The 21,342-nt window shown below is 27.0% G+C and overlaps 1 protein-coding gene across 2 annotated transcripts in view; it reads right to left on the bottom strand.

Moving 5' to 3' along the window:
* LOC134834361 (SH3 and multiple ankyrin repeat domains protein 2) overlaps positions 1-20,204 on the bottom strand; it is a 58,496-nt gene extending 38,292 nt beyond the window's left edge. For both annotated transcript variants that reach the window (XM_063849001.1, XM_063849009.1), the window contains exons 1-2: positions 19,356-20,204; positions 1,454-1,772 (exon numbers count right to left, since the gene is read on the bottom strand). In XM_063849001.1, the coding sequence (XP_063705071.1) occupies positions 1,454-1,618 (165 nt within the window). In that variant the 5' untranslated portion in view covers positions 1,619-1,772; positions 19,356-20,204. The remainder of the gene's footprint in view (positions 1-1,453; positions 1,773-19,355) is intronic.
* Between the last annotated feature and the right edge of the window lie 1,138 nt (positions 20,205-21,342).

Here is a 21,342-nt window from a genome sequence, read left to right as displayed (position 1 = left end):
CAAAAAAAAAAAAAAAAAATTTTCATTCTCTTTGTGTCTCTTATTTTTTTGCTAGAGATTGGAATCTTATCATAAATATATTGCAGAAAGAAAAAATGTGACCTTACCACACTTTCGGTAAAATTGGGCCAAGCAACTTATTATTGATTAAATTCGATACGAAAAACCTTTTTTAAAGTGCGTTCAATAACTCTCGATTTTTTTAACGTCAAGTAAGTAATTTTTTTAATACAAATATTTATTACATAACTTAACGGTGGTGCTGCCTACTTTCTGTTGCAGTAGTAACCGATATCATTAATTGTGTTCAAAAAATTTAAACTTTTTTTTTCGACAACAACAATTTTTATCGTAGGTTCATTTAAATTTCGTATGTATGTCGTTCCGTTCCGTTGTATATATATTATTTTTTAACGGAGATAATCGGTTATACGTAAAAAAAAATATTAAAATTAAAACCTAAATATCTGTTTATGGTCAACGGCGTGACCTTGGGCAGCTTGAGTTGGTGCGCTTTTGCGACAATGTGACAAAATTTAGAGATTTTTTGTTGGTGCGCAAGCAAAGCAGGTCATCAATGTCGATTTTTTGAACACGAAAGTTTTTTTTTGCTCATGATATAAAAAAATATAAAAAACGGCAATTTATGATGTAGGAAACGAAAACATGGTCTTATTTGTTCTTTTCTCTTGTAAGACACATCTCACGACACCGTTCGATCTTTCGACAGAGAAACTTCAAATCTTGAGAAAAGTTTCGCGTGATACTCTAATTCCCTATCTTTTGCCTGATGCTCTTCTGCTTGTGTCGAGAGAGTGAAGTTACTTGCAAAAATACAAAAAAAAAACAAAGAATCATGACCAAGATCAGATAAATCTCGTGTGTCATTGCAGAAGCTTTTTATTTTATTTTTTTTTTCGCTTATAAAAAAAATAGAGAAAAAATCTCATATGAATCGAGTGAGCTTCAATGATGCTCGAAACAAGGCTAAAGTGCATTTAAACAGAAGACAGACTTGAAAATGTTCATTTTTTTTTTGTAAGAAATCGAAAAAGTCGCAAAAGAGAGGAAAAAATGAATAATGATACATTTTCCGCAATAAATTTAAACGTGATCAGTTAATGTCAAGTTCATGAAAGAAGAAAAGGCATCCATGCATCAGTGATTTCTTGCATATCCGATCTATTAGAGGCAGTACATAGAGAGACATTTTGCAATAAAAGCAAGTAATCGACAATTGCATAATGAATTATTTTTGTTTTATTGCAGCATTAATACAATTGTTATTACTCGGTGCTTGGGCGAACAGAAGAAATGACGACCGATGATGATAAAATGTTGAAATGGAGCATGGCAATAATTTGTTTATTTATATTTATTATTTGTTCACAACAATAACGGGATGCCCAATGCTCGACAAACAAAATGCAAAAAAAAAATACGGTAAACTTACCTTTGGAAGTGAAGCGAGCACCTGTTGTTTCACGTCCCACACCAGCTTATCCGATGGAAATTGAAGGCATTTGTGGACATTTAACTCGGGCACGTAGATGCGGATGAGTAACCAGCCTTCGCGCGGCTCAGGTGGCGGTTCGTCATCATACACTTGCGTCTCCATGATATTTTTCTCCTTGGTTTCCGTTTTTACAGCTTCTTCTGTTTTGCTTTTTTTTCAGGTTTTACGTAATTGTGTGGGCGATTCCAGACCAGAAGTGAGTTAATTAATCCTAAAATGCGGCAGCGTACGAGGTTGTGGTTTAACGACCATCATTCTGCAAAAAGAGAGAAAAAAGGAAAGAAGAAAACGTTAAAAATAGTCGTAATTTGAGAATTAATTTATTTTTTATGTATTAATTGATATACACGGAAGAGAAGAAACTAGGTAAACGGCATATTTTTCTAATTAGCCTATGTAAATATATGGCGCGGCGCAACAAAGTCGTTTCTACGAGTAAATATTCTTACGGTAAATTTTATTGATGTTTTAAGATATTTTCTGTGTAAGCGACGCGCCATGCCATTAATTCATTAATTCACACATAAAATAAATTCCTATCAAATTCGCTTTTTTTCGGTCAAAATGTCATCGTCACACGTAAATTGCGATGCGGGTAAATAAAAGCAGCATTAACCAGACGGAAATCCTACTTTACGTTAGTTTAGTGAAAACAATAACAATCAGCTTCTGAGCGATTATTTCATTGTCCCCACAAAACTTTTTGAGATTTTGCAAACACACACCTTTGTTTAGTTTCAATGATATCGGGCTCGGTAAATGCCCGTCAAAGTCGGATTTATTTGGATCAATGTTACTTGCAGAGCTCCCCTCGTATTTTTGTTTCATTTTGTGACGAAAATTTTAACTGCGTATAATAACCCCAAATTTAACTTTTTTTTTGCCTGTTATCAATGAAAAGAGGTCCCCCTCTCGCTTTAAACTAACGATTTTCATCATTCATAATCGTTTAACACACTTGCATTTTACAGAATGATTTACACAAAGATGGCTGCTGACTGATGCTTTTGATAAAAATTTAACTGTGGCGATGATTTTTTTGTGTTAAAAGTTGGAGATGGGAGCAAAAACGGAAAAAAGCGCACATGCATGACAAGGTCTGTTGTTCGAGCAAAAGTAAAAAAGGAAAAAAAATGGAAAACGGGGTGGTTCGGTGGCAAAAAATAAAAGAACCAACGAGCAAACATGAAATGCTCAACTTGTAAAAACATTTATTCGGTTTGGAAAGAAGTATAGTTATTTATAATGTTGGAGAAAAGCAAAAAACGAGCAAATATTGATTTTTATAAATGTTTTTTTGCGTCGTAGAAGTCAATTAAAAAAAAATTAGTTTATTTTTAGTAATGGTGCTTTGAAATCTGCCAAAATTGTTTAGTTTCTGAAATTTAACTTGAATTTTTTTATTTATATTTTATTTTTATTTTTTATTTTTTTAAATTTAACTTCCATTTTTTTTTTATTTTTAACCAAATTTGCAAGTTTTATGTTTATATATGTCGAATATTTTCAACAAAAAAAAATTGTTTGAAATTATAAAATTAAAAAACTTTAAGTTAAAACAAATTTAAAGAAAATATTTTTTTTTTAATTTTAAAAGAAAACTATAATTTCAATTAATTTTTTTCATTTTTTTTTATTTTTATTTATTGATTTATTTTTTGTAAAATCTGAAATATTTAGTTGATTAATCAAAAATTTTAGTAAAACTGGGCATTAATTAAAAAATTTCTTTGAAAAAAATATTTTCATGAGTTTTAGGCGTCCATTTTGGGAGATTTGACTGTATGAGTTTTACATTTTCCTTCTGTATGAATTTTCAAAGAATTTTATGGTTACTTTATGAAAATTTTTGACTTAAAAATCTTTTATGAATACAATTCTTGATAATTGTCAAGTTAATTTCTTTTTAAACTTCTCTATTAAAATTTATGAGGAAATGGTTACAATATTTATTTATGAATTTTAATTTTTTTCTTAAGAAATTTAAAACTTTTAGGTGCAAATTTTTTTTTGTCTTAAAAAATCCTTTTTAAGCTCGAACTGATTTTTTCACCCAAAAAGGTGACAATAAATTTAAATGAAGTAAATTTATTTGAAAAAGTTTGAATTTTTGTTTTGTTTTATTTTTTTGATAAAACTTTGACAATTTATAACTTTTAATCTTTAAAAAACTGCTTCAAACTCCAATTAATTAACCAAAAACCCCTAAAAATATATTTTTTCAATTGTTTATGTCTTTTTCTAATCAATTCTCATTGTAATTTTCCACAGCGTTCGAATGTGTGTCACAATTAAAGCCAAAGAAGGTTACAATTACTGTAAGAAAGCACGAGATAACCATAAAGAAATATAAATAAACAAGGATTACTTTACAACTTTTACATAATATGCGAGCGCCATAACAATTCTAAACATAAAACGTTAATTGTAATGTAAGTGAACCAGTTAGCAAGTTATAATCTTACACTTGAAAATTAAAAGATTTGCCATACAAACGAGAATAGAAGAGTCGGTCGCTCGTTATATTGCAAGAAATTATAACCTTTCTATTGTGACCTACTTTTCTTACATAACAACAACAACAACCACAAACATTCTTCTGCCATTTCTTCGTATCGAAAGAAGCTGGAATCATTTGTTCATACATGAATTTAGCTGATTATCTCGTGTGGTGGATCTTAATCTGATAAGTACGGCGTTCTATATTTATTTATTACTCACTTACGCTCTTTTGTTGGCAAATAGCGGGCAAAGTAACCAAACAAACACACAATAATTTATTCTAATCAATGAAGCAAAAGAAATTGTATGCGGTCCCAATCAATAGCGGACTGTCTCTGTTCAGTCGAAGTAACAAAAAAATTCCTTTCTACCGTGAATCTTTTGAGTGGCTTGAATGAAATGAACGTATCTAAACACTCCATGATGATGATTATTATGTATTATTCGTCACGTATTATCTTCTTTTTTTTCGTTGCTCGTCGTCATCGTCAAGTTTTTGCTGCTTTTACAAGTGCCTCAATTCTCGAATATTCTTCTAATGTTATGAGTGAATTTACCTTTCTTTTTGCGCGCCATGTAAAAATAATGTTTATCTCGATATACCTCGTGTCGAGCGAAAAAAAAGTGGAGCATTTCTTACGATACAAGCGTTTCGGACCTGATTTAACTCTTAATATTGACTTAGATTGCTTTAACGCCATTGAAGCTTGACTCGAGCAAATTAGATTTTTTTCCTCCTTTTTTTCTCTTTTTAATTTTTTTTTTCAGTAGTTTAAGCAAGGGAAACTTTTAACGGTCATGAATTACATTTCTAGAAGGAGTTTATTATTTTTTGAAAATTTATGGAGCAATTGATGCAATTTCATAAAAAGTGCGACGACGACGCACATTAAGCGGCGGCTAGACCCAGTGTCGTCCAAAACATTAGTCGTCTGCACCCTTTTGATTGTGTCTCGAATGCAGGCGACGGAGAAGTTATTTTTTTGGGGACAACAAAGAAAAAAATGAAAAAAAGAAGAGACGAGTGCAATAAAAGAACGTTCTCGATAATAATGGGTCACGATCATGAGATTTTTGTACATTTTTTGTATCGTTTAGAAAAAAGTAGAAAAAAATCATGAATTTTATGGCTTGAATGCAAATTTACTACTGGAAGAGTCAAACGTGTAATTTTTGTAAAAATTCAAAAATTTTTCGAATTTGAAAAAATATAATTTTCGAATTAATTTAGAAATTTTTGAATTTCTTATTCTTATTTGAAAAAAAATATTTTTCGTTATTTTTGAACCTCAATAAAAAATATTTTTATTTAAAAAAAACATTTTGAATTTTTTAACTTTTATCGGTATTTTAAGAGCTTCAAAATAATTTTTAAAAATTTAAAAAAATAAAAAATAGATAAAATTTTAATATTTATTTTAATGTTATTTAAATTTTATTTTTTTTTTATTTTGAAAAATATAAAATAATTATATATTTTATTTTTAAAAAAATTCTAAACGTATTAAAAAAATTAGAAACAATATTTAGGAGAAAATTTTAAATTTTTAACAATTTTAAAAATTTTAAAATTTTAATTTATTTTTGAAAAAAAAGAGAAAAATTTTTATATTAGTAATAATTAATTAATTAAATTAATAAAAATTAATTGATTAAATTAATAAAAAAAAATTAATTTAAAAAATTAATAATTTGATTTTTAGATATTTTTACTAAAAAAATTGTAAAAATTTATTTAAAAACAGAAAATTTCTTAACACTTACGAAAAGTTTTCAATTTTCAAAGAAAAAAAGTTACACGTTTGCTCTTCAAAACACTCTTCAACATCTTGCCATCTACGTAAAATCTTAAAAAGGTCATTATAATCCTTTTTCGTATCGTTTTGCAAGAAATGCATGCAAAGGAATTCCAATCGATACCATGTGAGTTACTATCCTCCACTATTTACCATATGCAATGACGGCTAAAATGCACTCTCGAGAACGAGAAATGGAAAAAGAAAACTAGAGAGAATTGCAAAATCTACAACATTCATATCACTTGTGATCTGAATATAAATAGTTATCGTTACAACATCACATGATATGTACAACCTTTTATTGTTTTTAATGGCACGATAAATAAAATTATATTGCTCCCTCCGTTTCATCGCCGTAGAACCGGGCTTTTGATGGACACACATGCCCCAAGAATGCAATATTCATACTTGATTTATTTATTATTTATGTGCTTGTGTCTGCGCGTACCATCATCAAGTATACGGACAAAGGAAGGATTGCAAACAAACTGTCTAGTTTTCGCCATTCATAGTGCTGAAGAAATGACGACCGACGTGATATTTCGATGCAAAATGAAGAAAAATAAAAGTTTCTTCCATGAAAAAGGGAACTCGAGGTAGGTCGTCGGTCCGTTTGATTGATGCTGCAGCATCTTTGCTGCAAAAATACTCGCATTAATAATACTATGAGAGGCAAAAATGATGAATGCAGCGACGTGCAAAGAGATGGCAACGACTTGATAGATGGATAGATGCACTAAACAATGGATAAATATCTAGTTGTATGCAAAGTTTATTGACATCACTTTGTTATCTTGACTCATCCAGAGTGCTTTCGTTTCGTTTCGTTTTATTCGAAAGCGAAATCTTTACGTTCTTCCGTATTTGGCGCGATAGACTTTGACTTTGAAACAAAAAACCCACACAGCCAAAAAAAACACTTCCTTTCTCTTTTATTGAAGACATTTTTCTTGTGTTTTGTGATAAAAAATTAAATAATTAATTAAACCTCGAGAAAAAAGCCAAAAAATTCTAAAAATACGACTCGCGTCATTTCTCGATTCTTCGAAAAAATAAAAAAAAATAAAAATTACCAATCAATAATCGGACGACAATCCTATTAATCAATTATCTGGTCAGTCCAGTTTTTTGCGTACGTTTGTCTCATGACAGGTCCGTGTCGAAATATACACAAAAAGATTGCCACACCACTCATCATAAATTCATTTAGCAAGCCAAATATGACGAAAATCGATAAAATTAATTTTTATTGAAAATTACACTCTTCATCTTTTTTTTTTTGCTGTTTTGATCTTAAAGCATTTTTTTGTTTCGCTGTGCGAACGTGATACAAAAGGCTCGTAAATTTTGAATTGGATTTATTGATTTTGATTGCGCTTTTAAAGTGAAATCCTATCCGGATTTATTTATTAAATTGATGTTTCAACCGAAGATAAAACGAAACTGTTTGGGTGTGAAGATGAAATTTGAAGCACATTTCAAGAGTTGTTTAGCTAAAAAACTTGATTTTTTTAATTAAAAAAAACTTTTTTGAGTGTTTTAAAATAAATTTTAACAAAAATTACGATTTCAAGTTGAAAAACCTTCAAAAAGTGCGAAAGTGTGGGCGTTTCACTTGAAATACGCACTCGGAAGCAAAAACATTGATATGTAAAAAAGGGACACAAATCCAATGTAAATCAGGCAACCTTTTACAAAAACCACTTTTCATGGCAGAGACGAGAAGGAACAATCACAACTAATAACCAATTCCATTCCAATGTCATTCAATGGGGATCTGTAATAGACACGAATGAAAAGGTCCAAGTTTAACTGAAAGTACATTACCCCCATCGACATGGAGGACCGTCGTTGTCGTCCCTTTTCGACATTAGCATAACTCTCCGCTGTTGGACCAATGTTTGTGACAGAAGAGTAATAATAATCTCAATAATGGGGTCGATCATGCCATCCCCAGTGATTGGTTCGCATACAATGTGACATCAAATGTTTTTTTTTTTTAAATTAAAAAATGCGGGCAAACATTTTCATTTAAAATTAAAAATAAATGGAGAAAATATCAAATTGCATATTGCAACAACAACTCTCCGGTTGTGACATGAAAAGACCTACCATCGTTCTCTTTGTGCACCTATCCAGTATTTATTAAAAATTTATAAATAACATGCTACTTAGGATGGTACAAAAATTAAAAATGTTATAAATTTAATTTTTAGTAAAAATTAATTTTTTTAATAAAAATTAAAAATTATTTTTTTTTAATAAAAATTAAATTATATTTTTTTATAAAAAAATTAAAATATTAAAAAAAGAGTATTTTTCCAGCATTTTGCAAAAAATTATGACTTAAAATAAAATTTAAAAGATTTGTAAGGCGAAAATTTTTAACTTAACTTTAAACTTTAATGAAAAAGTAAGAAAATTTTGCCTTAAAATATTTTTGAAAAAATTTTAAGTTTAAGATTACTGAGTCAAAAGTAATTTATTTTTTTTTTTGCCAAATTATAAAAAGAAAATTAAAAAATATGATTTTAACTAGCTTAGGTCCAAACCTAAATGACTTTGACTTAAGATATAGGAAAGTAAAATTTTAATTATTTTTGAAAAATGTTTTTGCACAAAAAAAAATTTTAAAAAATAATAAATTAGGAGAAATTATTATTTTTCTTTTTTTTCCGATGTTTTTGTCCCAAAATTTAAATTTTTTTTTTTTTGATTAAAATAATTATTATAATTTTAAATTAAAATTTTTTTTTTTTTTATTATTATTTTTTATTATTTTTTTTAAATTATTAATTAAAATTTAAATAAAATAATTAAAATAAAATTAATTTTAAAAAAATTAATTATTAAATTAAAACTTAAATTAATTAAATTTGCCACATTTATTTCTAAATTGAACATTTTTCAATAAAAAAAAATTTAAAAAAATATAAAGCAAATTTTAATAGAATATTTTTCAAAAAAAATTGTTAAAAAATGTACCAAAATATTATTATTTTTAAGTTTTATTTTAAATAAAAAAAAAATCAAAAAATTAATTAACAGAAAATCGAAAACATTTTTGACAACTGTAAAGTCCTCACTTATAAAAACAACTCATAATCTAATTTGTGTGGCACTTTGCTGGCGAAAAACAACACAAAAATTGTATTTTGCTGCATTTTTTTCTGAAGATTATGTATATTTTTTGGTGCATCACGACTCACAGGAAGTTGAAAAAACTTTGTTTTATCGCGGTAATTTAATTAGTAAATGTATGTTAAACATACTTTTGTATCATAATTAGCATGTAGACTGCGTTTCAAGCATAATTACTTGGCATGCTGTAATGAACTAGAAATGAGTTTCAAATATATAAAATCAAATGTGTCACTTTACTCTCTTGGCAGCAAGTGAAGTAAAGGAAAAAAAAATTATAAAATTTACAACAAAAACACGTTAGACTCGTTTGGAACTTGTTGTCTCTCCAATTCTAGTTTAGTAGGCACACACAAAGTGTATTATTATTTATTAATGAAGTTACGTTAGAATAATGTCGAGCTACTTTAATTTACATTTATTATTAATAACGTTGACAGAATTAATTCTGACAGTCTAACTCTTTATTTTATTTTTTTTTAGTTTTTGCTCCGGCGTGTGTTTGTTACCGCAAGTGACAAGTCAAGGACTGAACTGGCCATGGATGAAGCAAAATAAACAAAGTATTTATGGGCTGGACCTTCGACATTAGAACTTTATCACGCTGCGAGATGAAAATTACACGAAAAAAAATTATAAATTTAAATTATTTATGAGTGAAAGTTTTATTTTTATTTTTTTGTCTGTTATTAAAATTGAGCAAAGCACCGGGTATGTTACCGGCATGCAATGTAAGCAAATTCGTTCTGTAGAGATTGTGAGTGTATTATAATAATATTTCAAAAAAACGAGAGACATATGGTGGTAGATACACACCTGAAAAAAAATTCAATTCGCAAACAATGCAGTTTCAGAATGTAAATGTTTTAAAAATATAAAAACGATGACAATGAATTCAATTGAAAAATATTAAAGTACAGTTCATGTTGGAAAAAAATAAAAAAAAAAGTTATTTATTGATGATGAAATATGTGTCTGCAGCCAAGAAATTGCAAGAAATAAATATTTGTGACGTAAACAATGCACGGCGGTTGCTTGTTACACAACAACTAAGCGTCCTTTGTGTCATCATCAAAAACCGGGAAGTAAAAAAAAAGTTATATAAAGAAATTCTTTGTGTTAACAATCAACAACCTCAAAAAAAAAGTATTAAAAGCTATTAACACTTTAATTTTACAACGGGCCATAAAAAAAGTGTCGGAGTCATTCACCACCTGTGTCTCTTCACCAAGACTCGAGTAAATTTCTTCTTTGATTGAAGTGTTTACAAAACATTTTTTTTTTCAAACTTTAAAGTTTATTACCACTGTTAATCATTCCGGCATTTATAGAAGAGATGAAACAACCAATTGTTCAATTATGTGCAATTGTAGAGAAAAAAAAATAAAATTCTCACTTAGAACGTTGAAAAATAAAAAAAAAACTTGTGATTATTCTTGGGAGGCAATAATTTTGTACTTTTTCCAGTAAATAAAGTAATTTATTTTAGCAGTCGTAGCAACTTCATAAGCAACACATGTGCTCGAGTGGATAAATTATTACATGGCACGGAATGGCCAAGGTCGTTGCTCTTCGCTTTTTAACTAGACAAGTACCATTGAAACTTCTTAAAGAAAATTTAAAAAAAAAAATTTCGATAAAAATCGAAATCAAACTAGTTCATGGTTTAATGCCTTTTGTATAATTATGTTGGATCTAAGTAACTAAAAAACGCTACTGGTCCAAAATAATAACAAAACATAATAATAATAATGAAAATGATAGTTAAGCCTAATAATAATAAATAAATAAATACTTTTAATAAAATTTTAGAATTTTATCTGATCGACATAACTGACCCCGTGATCAATCATAAAAAAAAATAAAATTCTACCACACTGAGATTAGTTCCGAGCAACTAAATATGTTAAGCTCTTAAATGTGTAACAAATAATTTTAAGCAATAATGTTAGATTAAGACATTATATATGAGATATTTTGCTTTTGCAGCGCAAATTCCGATCAAATATGTTTTAATTTGGCGTTTTTTGTATTATATACGACTTAATATTTCGTTAAAAGAGCGATATATCGATAATACTTGTCTATTATTACCTTTAGGTACGAAATATTATGAAGTTTATTGTTCAATGATTTGTTGTTTCGCATACATATTTTATGTTGCGATCGTAAATTGTTACATTTTTTATTGCCTCGCGTTCCGTTTTGGCATTCGTTTAGTGTTAATATAATTCTTGTAAATAAAATATTATTTTCTTATGTTTAATAGTAATAATAATAAAATATAAAGTTTAATTATTACAAAAGAAAAAATAAATAAAAAAAAATAAACAGGAACAAAAAAATATCAAAATAATTAATACGAGAAATAATTATATTTTTCTAGTTCATATAAATAAAATTTATTTTTTTTGCGTAATTCTACACATTTATAAATATAATATTAATGTATCAAATTTTAAACGACCTCAGGAACGTTTACAGACCATATGTTAGCGTGTGTATAATTTACACGACAATTTATTGCAATTGTTTGGCTCGGATCTCAAGTTAAACTTGTTTTCATCTACACAACAGTTGTGTTATTATTATGTTGCATTTTCTACATCATACACAAAACAAAACAATGCACTTCATTATGTTATGTTTAGTTTATTATTATTATTTACATAAACAATTTTATTCTAATTTAAGTTTGAGAACAAAGTTTGCGAAGACGTAGAAGATACAGAAAATTTTTTTTAACTAAAAAAAAACAATGAAATAAATCAAGTCTAGAAACGTGATGTGAATTCGAAGACATTTTCTGTGGTTTTCAAGAAAAAAATCACTGCTGATTTTCCTCAAAAAAGAAAAAATGCATAAACATGTCAACAACACACACAAAATCGACTTCATCCGAATATTAATGATGATTATAATATGACGTGTCACTCTTCTTGATGTCTCGAAAATGAAATGCTTAGACAACATTAATTATATTTGTCGTCGTCATCATCTTTGTCGACGTCGTTTAACGTCAAAAGTTCATTAAACTAATATTATTTATTTGTGCCATTAAATGAATTTATACCTTGTTCCTTGTTATTCTTACAAAATTTGGCAAACGAAAAAAAATATCGTTTAATGATACATGCACGAAAAAAATTATTATTTATTTTTTTAGACGTGTAAAGAAGAGGAGCCGAAAATGAAGTGAAAACATGAAAAAATAATTATTAAACAAGAATATTACATAAAAATTCTGCTGCTTCTGTCTTGATTTTTAGTCTTAAAAATTTTTTCATTAACAACAAAGCTGAAAAAGTAGCAAACATTCAATTTGCACAAAAGAAAAAAAGTTAATGACACACCTCGTGCTCATGTCTCATGCGTTTCGCGATCGATTTGGTTTGCAGTTATTTATATTTACGTGGTTTGCTAAATTATAACAAAAGCAAAATTATTATCGTACTCTCCTCCTTCATCGTGCTACAATTTACGACGATGTATATAATAACAGATTTTGCATGGTTTTTGTTGTGTCAATACTTGAAAAAAATGAAATAAAAATGCAAAATAATTGCGATTTTTACATTACGAGAAAAAAAATTTTTTTTCGGGATAATTATTTTGCTATCAATGTCAATAATCTCGTAAGACTTTCCATCAGATCTTTGGGTTATGTCAGGCAACGTACGTGATTTCCACGCAAAAGCCATTAAATTGAACGGAATTTATGTTTTTTTTAATAAATAAATAAAAATAAAACTGAGAAAAATTTACGACAATCAAAAAATTATGCATTGAGTAATAAAATTATTATGTTTTACAATATATATAATATTATCATTGTCATCTACACTACATCTTCCACAACTACTCTACATCATAATTGAATAAACATGTTTTTTATTATTATGTTTCAAGATAAACAATTTTTATTATTATTATTATTTTTTTGACAAAATACGGTAAAGTACAAGTTTATAACGAATGAACTAGACAAAACAACTAAAAAACAACATTAAGTCATTAACGTGTTGAATGTCTAGGCACTTCAAAAAGCAGTAGGAGATGCTGTTTTGGCGTTTTTTCGTGTGTAAATTTCAAAATAAAAGAAAATTTATTATTACAGATAAGTGAAACGTAGGAGAGAATTGTGTGGCTATGCAAAAAAATGTTAAAAAGGCGCGAACAATGCATGAAGTTTGTGCAATGGAAGAAGTTACCTAGTTCGCACGTTTATCGTTGCATTACAAGTTGCGGGAAAATTTAAATAAAATTTAAAAAAAATTAAATTTATTTTCATTAAAAATATGTTAAGAATAAATTAGGTATATAAAATAATATTTTTTTTTTAATTAATTTTTAATATTTTTTTATTAAAAAAAATTTTTTAAATAAATTTTATTTTTTTAATAAATAATAACCTAATTTTATTTTATTTTTGTATATTTTTTACAAGAGAAAATAATAAAAAAAAAATATTAATGTATTTTTAAGTAATTTTCATTATTTTTTTTAAATTAATTAATTTTTTATTTATACCTATATAAATTTTTATTTTATTTCTTATTATATTTATTTATTATTTTTAATATTTTCTAATTTTTTCCTTTAAAATTTTTAAAGATTTCATGATTTTTTAATTCAAAATTATTTTAAAACTATTTTTAACAAAAACTCTTTAAAAAATTAATTTTTCTTTGTTTTATTTAAAATTTCCCGCAGCTTCGTGCATAATAAATAAATGCAAGAAAAAACGTCTAGACGATGTTTTTGTTTTAAAATAATTACTAAAGAAGACGTATTCAGGTGCTCCTGATTGAACAAAAAACATCAAAGCTCTTTAAATTCACGAACAAGTAAAAAAGCTTTAAAAAATATTTCATTTGAATACAAAAAATGATAAAAAAAACCTCCTTTGGGAAAACAAAGAGAATTTAAATGAGAATTTCGCGCCTCACTGAATAATAATTTCTCTTTGTATCACACCTCAAATCATGATTTTAATTTTTTTTCCTCCATTTCTTCGATTGTCCTGGCAAATAAAAGCAAACAATCACATACTGAACGAAATATTTCCTCAACACAAAATTCGTTGCCATTAGTTACATTCATTGATTTTTATTCTTTTTTTTCTTTCTATATTTACACAAAAAAGTACAGAAAAAAATATTTATTTACTTCTGAGTTTTATTTTATTTATTTTTATTTTATTCTTTGTGGCTTATCTTACACTTTTTTTTATACGAAAGGTGCTTTTTTAAGGTATTTATAAAGGATAATATCTCATCTCGTTGTTGATGGAATCGATTAAGTAATGAAAGAATTTATAAAAAAAATGAAGGATGTTTATCATTTTTTATTACGAGGGATTAGAAATAAATGTATAATAAAAGATTTTACTACACAAAACTTGATTAAGATATTTTTTGTTGTCTCTCTCTTTTTTTCTCTAGAGAGTTAAAATAAAAAATAAAATGGAGCAATCCACAAAAATACAAAACAAACACCTTAATTACTTGGCAAAAAGGGTTTATTTACAAAAAAGGTCAGAAACGACTGAAAAATAATAATAAAAATATCATTAATCATTGTCAGCATCGCCAAATGCTGAGTTTAGCTGAGCTGAGCTGAACTGAAAACAAACCGAATCTAATCTTGTTTGTTTATAATCTGTCTTGTCTCTTATGGAATTTTATTTATTCAAAAATAAACAATACAAAAATAGAGAAGAAATACTTTTTTCAAACGAGATTTTGATTTGGTGCGAAAAATTGCATTAGTCGTATTAATCATTTTTGTATTATTATTAAAATTTCTCTCACAAACGAAACAAAATTGAACTTTCATCCTTATTTGATATTTTTTCTCTATAAAAAAAAATTATTATTTTTATTATACCCGCGCGTACAGTTACATAAGAGAAAAGCATAGCCAATAGTTCAATTACATCGAGCGACACAAAGTGTCATGAAATCGACTTTTTCCTTGTTTCGTTCGTACTTTGGATGGTCATGCTTTAATTACTAATCGAGACAAGGCAAAAATGGAAAGTTGTGACAGAGACAGTCACTTGTCAATATACTTTGTTCTTGTATTTTTATTTTTTTATGTGCTTCGTTAAGTGATGAGTTGACAAGTTCAGATGCTGGTATGAAGTTAACTGAGGGCTGTCGACAAAAAAGAGGGCTAATTAAAGTTTTTCGTATTGATTGAACAAAATGACTGATGGAACGGAAGAATTTGAACATAACATACATACATTAATAAAAACATGACCCTCGACACTCTCGGGAACAATTAAAGGCGATCATTATTAATATTAATGCGCTACAACAACGTTTTTGTTTCTTTATTATTATTACTCGAGAGCTTTGATAACTTTTAATTAAAAAAATTTATTATCTTTGAAATAATGGCATGGCGACAATAGGAATAAATTGATAGTTTGTTTATTTTTTTTTTTTTCATTTTATGTCATCACATCACACCATTGTTGTTAACAGAGTATCAAAAGGGTTTAACATTTATACAGTCTCGGATTACAATGTAAGTCGGATGCTGAGCATTACACAACAATACAAGAGATGTGAAGATGGTCTGGAAATTGTGTTTTTTTTCGTAAATGTGTACTTTTACCCAGGAAATCGCGCTAGTAGTGCGATGAGAGACGCATGCGTCGTCGTTACTTCGTCTTGTTATGGCATGCCATGCTGCTCTGCTCGAAGCAAAGGTAAATTGAATTACTCTCAACATGCCTCTTTTTTTACAACACAAACACAAGAAATTGATTTTGTTTGAGAATTCAACGAGATATTTTTCCAGAATGTCTTTTATTATGAACGTCTAAGGGGGAGTAAATCGTTGTTATTATTATTAATCTTAATACGAAAGACTCTCTGGAAAGAAACATTCATTCGGATATTAAATTATTTTCTAATTTATCACTTCACTTCAACGAGATTGTTTTTTTCTAATTTAAGCGGCTTCAAATGAAATTTTATATTTTTGTCCGACACCCTATTCAAGAATCTAAAAATTAAAATATTAAAAACGTTTAAAAATTTTCCTTGACTTTATTTTCAAAAAAAAAAAAAAATAAAATAAATAAATAAAATAAATTAATTTTATTACTTTTTTATATAAAGTCATTAATTTTTTTTTAATTTTCAATTTTTAAATAAAAAAAAAATTAAGAAATATTTTTTTCACAATAAATGCATAATTGAATAATTTTTGATCGTTTTTTAATATTTTTGTTGTTTTAATTTTTTTCTTATTTGTTTTTTTTTTTTCATTAAATTTTTAATTAATTTTCAATTTTAATTAAATTAATTTTTATTAATTAAATTAAAAATATAATATTATCAAAAATAACTATATAATAAAATATAGTAATAATAAATAAAATAAATAAAATTTTTGAAAAATAAATTCATTAATTTTATAATTTTAATTTTCATGTTGAATTTCTAATTTTAATACAAAAATTTATTTAAATTTATGATATTATTAAAAGAAATCTTGAAAAATTTTAAAAACAAGACAAAAAAACCTCAAAAAGATCTTTTTCAATAACATTTTTAACATTTTTTTGCCTTTCTCACTCAAAAATATAGCACCGGACAAAACTATTAAATTTCATTTGAAACAGCCTCGATGAAATCCAACGAGAAATCTGTCATAAGTTTGCCATTTTATCGCCTAACACTCTCAAGTGTGGGGAAAAGTGACACAAGTTGTAGGAGGATTACTTATAGTTTCGTCCTTGAGTGTTGATTTTTTTGTTGCGGATATTTTTTTGTCATTCTCTCATTATTTAAATAAAAAAATCCTAAATTGGGTTACAATGTTCTCTAATAAAGCCTCTTGTATGTTCATCGTTTGAATAAAAAAAAAAATAAAATAAATAAAAAAAAAAATAAACAACAAGGTGTATTCATTCCACAAACACAAAAGCAATGAAATGAATGCAATTTTATAAAAGCCAGACAAATAAATCCACTTTTTGTCGTCTCTTCTCTCTCTTTTCTTCCCTTTTCAACTCTATTGGTTTCGGGATACAAGATGATGCAGCGAACAGACAATGAATACGTTGAATTCTTTTGCAATTATGGTTTCTTCTTCCTTCGTTCTGTTCCCGCTTCTACGAAAAACCCATTCATTCCTTGGATGTTTTTTAATTTTTTTTTTTAATTGAGTATATGAACTTCTTGTCGCTCTTTTTTTGAAACTTTTATCCAATTAAATCGCACGCCAACACATTTTCTCCGTGATGTTTAATAGAAAAATCTTCAAAAGCTGACCTATTTTCGACTAGAAATCAATCAACGTGCCACGTACCGAGTGTTGTGCAAACATACAGAACTTTGTTTATTCACTAGAAATAATAAAAATAATAAATAAAAGTTGGAAATACTCTCGAATTTCAATTTTTTTGATAGAAAATTCGACACTGACAAAAAACACCTTACATCACATTCCGGCAGAAACGATGAAAAAATTTGCCCTTTTTTTCTCACGAACGAAACGCGTTGAAGTCTGTCACACGTGTGTGATTCAAATCGCAGCAAATTAATAGTCACCTCCGTTATTGTATATTCTGTCATGTACTATTTATTCAAAAAAAAAATTCAAAAACTATTTCTTGTCCATATTAGTCAAGTTGAAAAAAAAATTTTTTTTTTCTCTTTCTCGAACTATTCATGAGACGACAACACACTCAACAAAAGAAAGTAAATTAAAAAAGATTTTTTAATAACAAATACGAACGATAATTCATGTTTTGTTGCCATTTGTTGTATGACTGGTTAAATTGAATTGGAGAAGGCGATCGATGAATGTGTGTCGTCGTGTCAAATATTCCTCATAAAATTATTTCAAGATACATTTATGGCACAATGGCAAGCAAATTTGTTCGTTTTGTTGTTCTCACTTTTATTTTTTGAGAAATTGAGTGTGATATAATCTCTAAATTTTGGTCTCACGAGTGCCGCGGATTTCTTTAGAACCTGTTGGACCGGAAATTCTCTCTATTCTTAATTATTTTTTATTTATTTAAATATTTTTTTTTTTTCAAGTAATTTGCACTCGAACGACTACTTTCCTTAGCCATTTAAATTTTTATAGCCAATATCGTAAAAAATAGCTTTAAAAAAACGTGTCGTTGGCGATTTGATGATTTCAACTGTTTTTCTTATTTTTTTTTCAGTTAAAATATGAGTCATCACTGATAATAACTCAACTTGCTACAACTGGAATTCCATCGATTTTTTTGATGAATAGAGACGAAAAACTTGTTTAAATAACAACACTTGCTTCAATAGACGCCGAAATATATTCGATTCGCATCCAAAGTCAAATAAAACGTCGTTATTATTTATTTTTACGCTTCTTACGTGAGTCAGGTGGTCTTCGAACGGATCCATTTATCCATCAAAAGTGCAACAAAGTTTTGTGATTGCAGCAATGCCATCAATTACGGCTGTCACTCGCAAGAAAACTTGAGCAGTGGGAATGCATCATGACGAGAAAAAGGCGTTGTTCGAGCAATCTAGATATTTATGATTTTTTTTTTAGAAAATGAAAGAAACTAATGGCTTTTAAATTATATCTTTTCACACCTTTTTCTACCTGATTCCTTGTTCTAAATTTTTTTGATGAGATTTATGCCGCGGCGATGCAGCGAAAATTGAGAGGTCAAAACCACACGTCGACTTTTTTTTTGAGTCACGTTTAATTTTAATTTCTAAACCCGAAAAATTCCTGAACCAAATCGTCATCGAGAAATAAATGTCGGTTGGTAGCATCTTGTTGTAAGGCATTTGATACGGTTGACCGAATTCCAGGCATGTCTGACACAAAAACACCACAAGAGGATTATTTCAGATTTTTATACGCGTCCTTTTATAGACGCTGAACTAAATTAGATAGCAGGTGTAATAAAAGAAAGAATCTTCGACCTTATAAAAATGTACGAACGAATGAATTTTTAAACGCATCGCTGGAGAAACACTAAAAATAAACAAAAATCTGCTATCTGGGTTATCATTGCATTATTAAGTTAACAAAATCGTAAGATACGAACGACTAATAATAATAAAAAAAATTATTTTAAGGCTTCTTGAGGCGAAAAAAATTAAAATTTTTAACAAAAATCGAAAATTCTACTCATTTCATGAACATAAGAACCTCTAAATCGCTTCTGATAACAGATAAGGGATTAAGAAAGTAACTTTGGTATCACATGCTCTCACAGATAAACAAAATTCCAGCTCGTGTGTTTGCTTACTCCACAATTTTAAATAAGCTTAAAAGCATTTCATGCCTCTAATAATAGCAAAAGTCACTGTGGCTCACTCGCCTGTTAGTTGACAAATAGTATAATTATAAATAAATAATAAACTAACCTAAAAAGTGTCCTCGTTGTTAATTAAATAATCCAATAATATTGTTTCTTTTTTATTTTTAACCTTTAGCAGTTTTTACTTTAAAAAAATTATTTTGCTGCTAGTAGTATGAATTCCAAATATGCGGTTGTTGTTGTCACACAGAGAGGTCTTTTCTTTATTTTTTTAATAATTTACACTACGAGTATAAATAATACAAAAAGTAGACCTCACTTTCAGTTGTTGTAACACACTACCGTTACTTTTTTTTGATAATTTTTATTTATTTTTTTCTCGAGACTTTTAAATATTTTTCATTTGTATTTTTTTCTTTATTTTTTATTAATATTTTATGCACATATAACTGGTAAAACTTGATTTTCTGAATTAATTTTATTTTTTTCGTGTATTTTTGTAGTATTTATTATTGAATATTGCTTATTATTATTATTTTATTTGTTTTATTTTTTTTCTTAATTTTTCTATAGATCCTCGTTTTCTTAGTTTTTTTTTAGAAATATCGTGGGAATGAATGCACTTTATTTATTAAACTTTTAAGCTTAACGATAATTCATGCAGTTTTTAATAATAATTTCATTACAAACTTTATCAATATTTCACACTGTAGTACTGTTCTTACAATCTATATAAGCTTATGAATACACTACACAAAAAAGTTTCTTCGATCGACTTTTTTTTTGTTTTAACTTGCGTTTAGAATATTAATTGTTTTGAGTTCTGACTTCTACATGGCTACGACAGTTTTTTTTTCTTTCTTTTGTTTTTATCAATAACAAACATAAAAAAGATATACAATAATGTGTGTTTTAATAGAAAAATTCGCGAAAAGTTACACGAGACATTACTTATTTCAACGACTCTCAGTTTACTACTGAATATGTTGTGCGGAGTCCAGACCTGCGTACTGACAGCATGGCAGGAAATAAATGAGAGAAGAGGTGAGACGGCATGTTTTTAGTACAAACGTAAATGATGGGGGAAGGAAAGAGATGGATAGAAGTTGTTGTTGTACTAAAAATTATCATTGAATCTCTCGTGTTGTGCGATTCCATAATAAATTTTTTAACAAACAGAGAGTGTTTTGTTATTTAACACTGATTGATGTGAAAGCCAGGACAGCAATTAGAACGATTTTTTGGATTTTAGAGTATTAAACATCAAAAAAATCATGAGTTTATAATTTTTTGCTTGGTTTGAATTAATTGGAATAGATTTTAAGCCAACTTTATAAGCCAAAAGGTAAATCGTCACCTGTGATAAAGAAAAAAAAATTAAATTAAATATATTTTTTTTGAAAATAATAATTAATAAAATAAAAATATATTAATTTAACTGTTAAAATTATTTAATAAAATAAATAATTAAAATAAAAAAATATATTAAAAAAATAATTTAAAAAAATAATATAAAAATAATTAAAAATTTTAATAATAATATTAATTAAAATAAAAATACAATAAAGTTACTTTTCTATTTAAAATTAACTTAAAAATATTAAAAATTATACAAAATTAATTTAAAATAAATAACTTTATTTTAATTTTTAAAAAATTAAAAAAATTTTGGGATTTGTTTCGTCTACTTTATAAAAATTTTAAATTTAAAAAATTACATATGAAAATTCAATTTTAATGCAATCTAAAATATAAGAAAAAGTAATAATTTAAAATAAAATTAATAAAAATTGATTTAGCTTAAAAATATTAAAAAAAAAATTATAAAATTAAAAATTTAAATTTAAAAAAAATGTTATAAAAATATTTAAAAATTTTAGTTTTATTTAATAATATTAAAAATTTCTAATTAATTAAATTTTTACAAAATTAAATTTAAATTAATTATTAATTTTTATTTTTTATTAAAAATTTTCTATGAGAAAATTTCTAACTAATTAATTAAAATAATTCTCAAATTCATTAAAAGACTCTTGAATAAAATTTAAAAACAATAAATTTTTTTAACGTACCGGTTTCGATGTTACTCAGTG

This window comes from Culicoides brevitarsis, chromosome 1 (assembly GCF_036172545.1).
Source record: "Culicoides brevitarsis isolate CSIRO-B50_1 chromosome 1, AGI_CSIRO_Cbre_v1, whole genome shotgun sequence".
In the NCBI taxonomy this organism is placed as follows: Eukaryota; Metazoa; Arthropoda; class Insecta; order Diptera; family Ceratopogonidae; genus Culicoides; species Culicoides brevitarsis.
The sequence above is the reverse complement of the archived record's forward strand: the minus strand, read 5'-3'. Positions and strand labels throughout refer to the sequence as shown.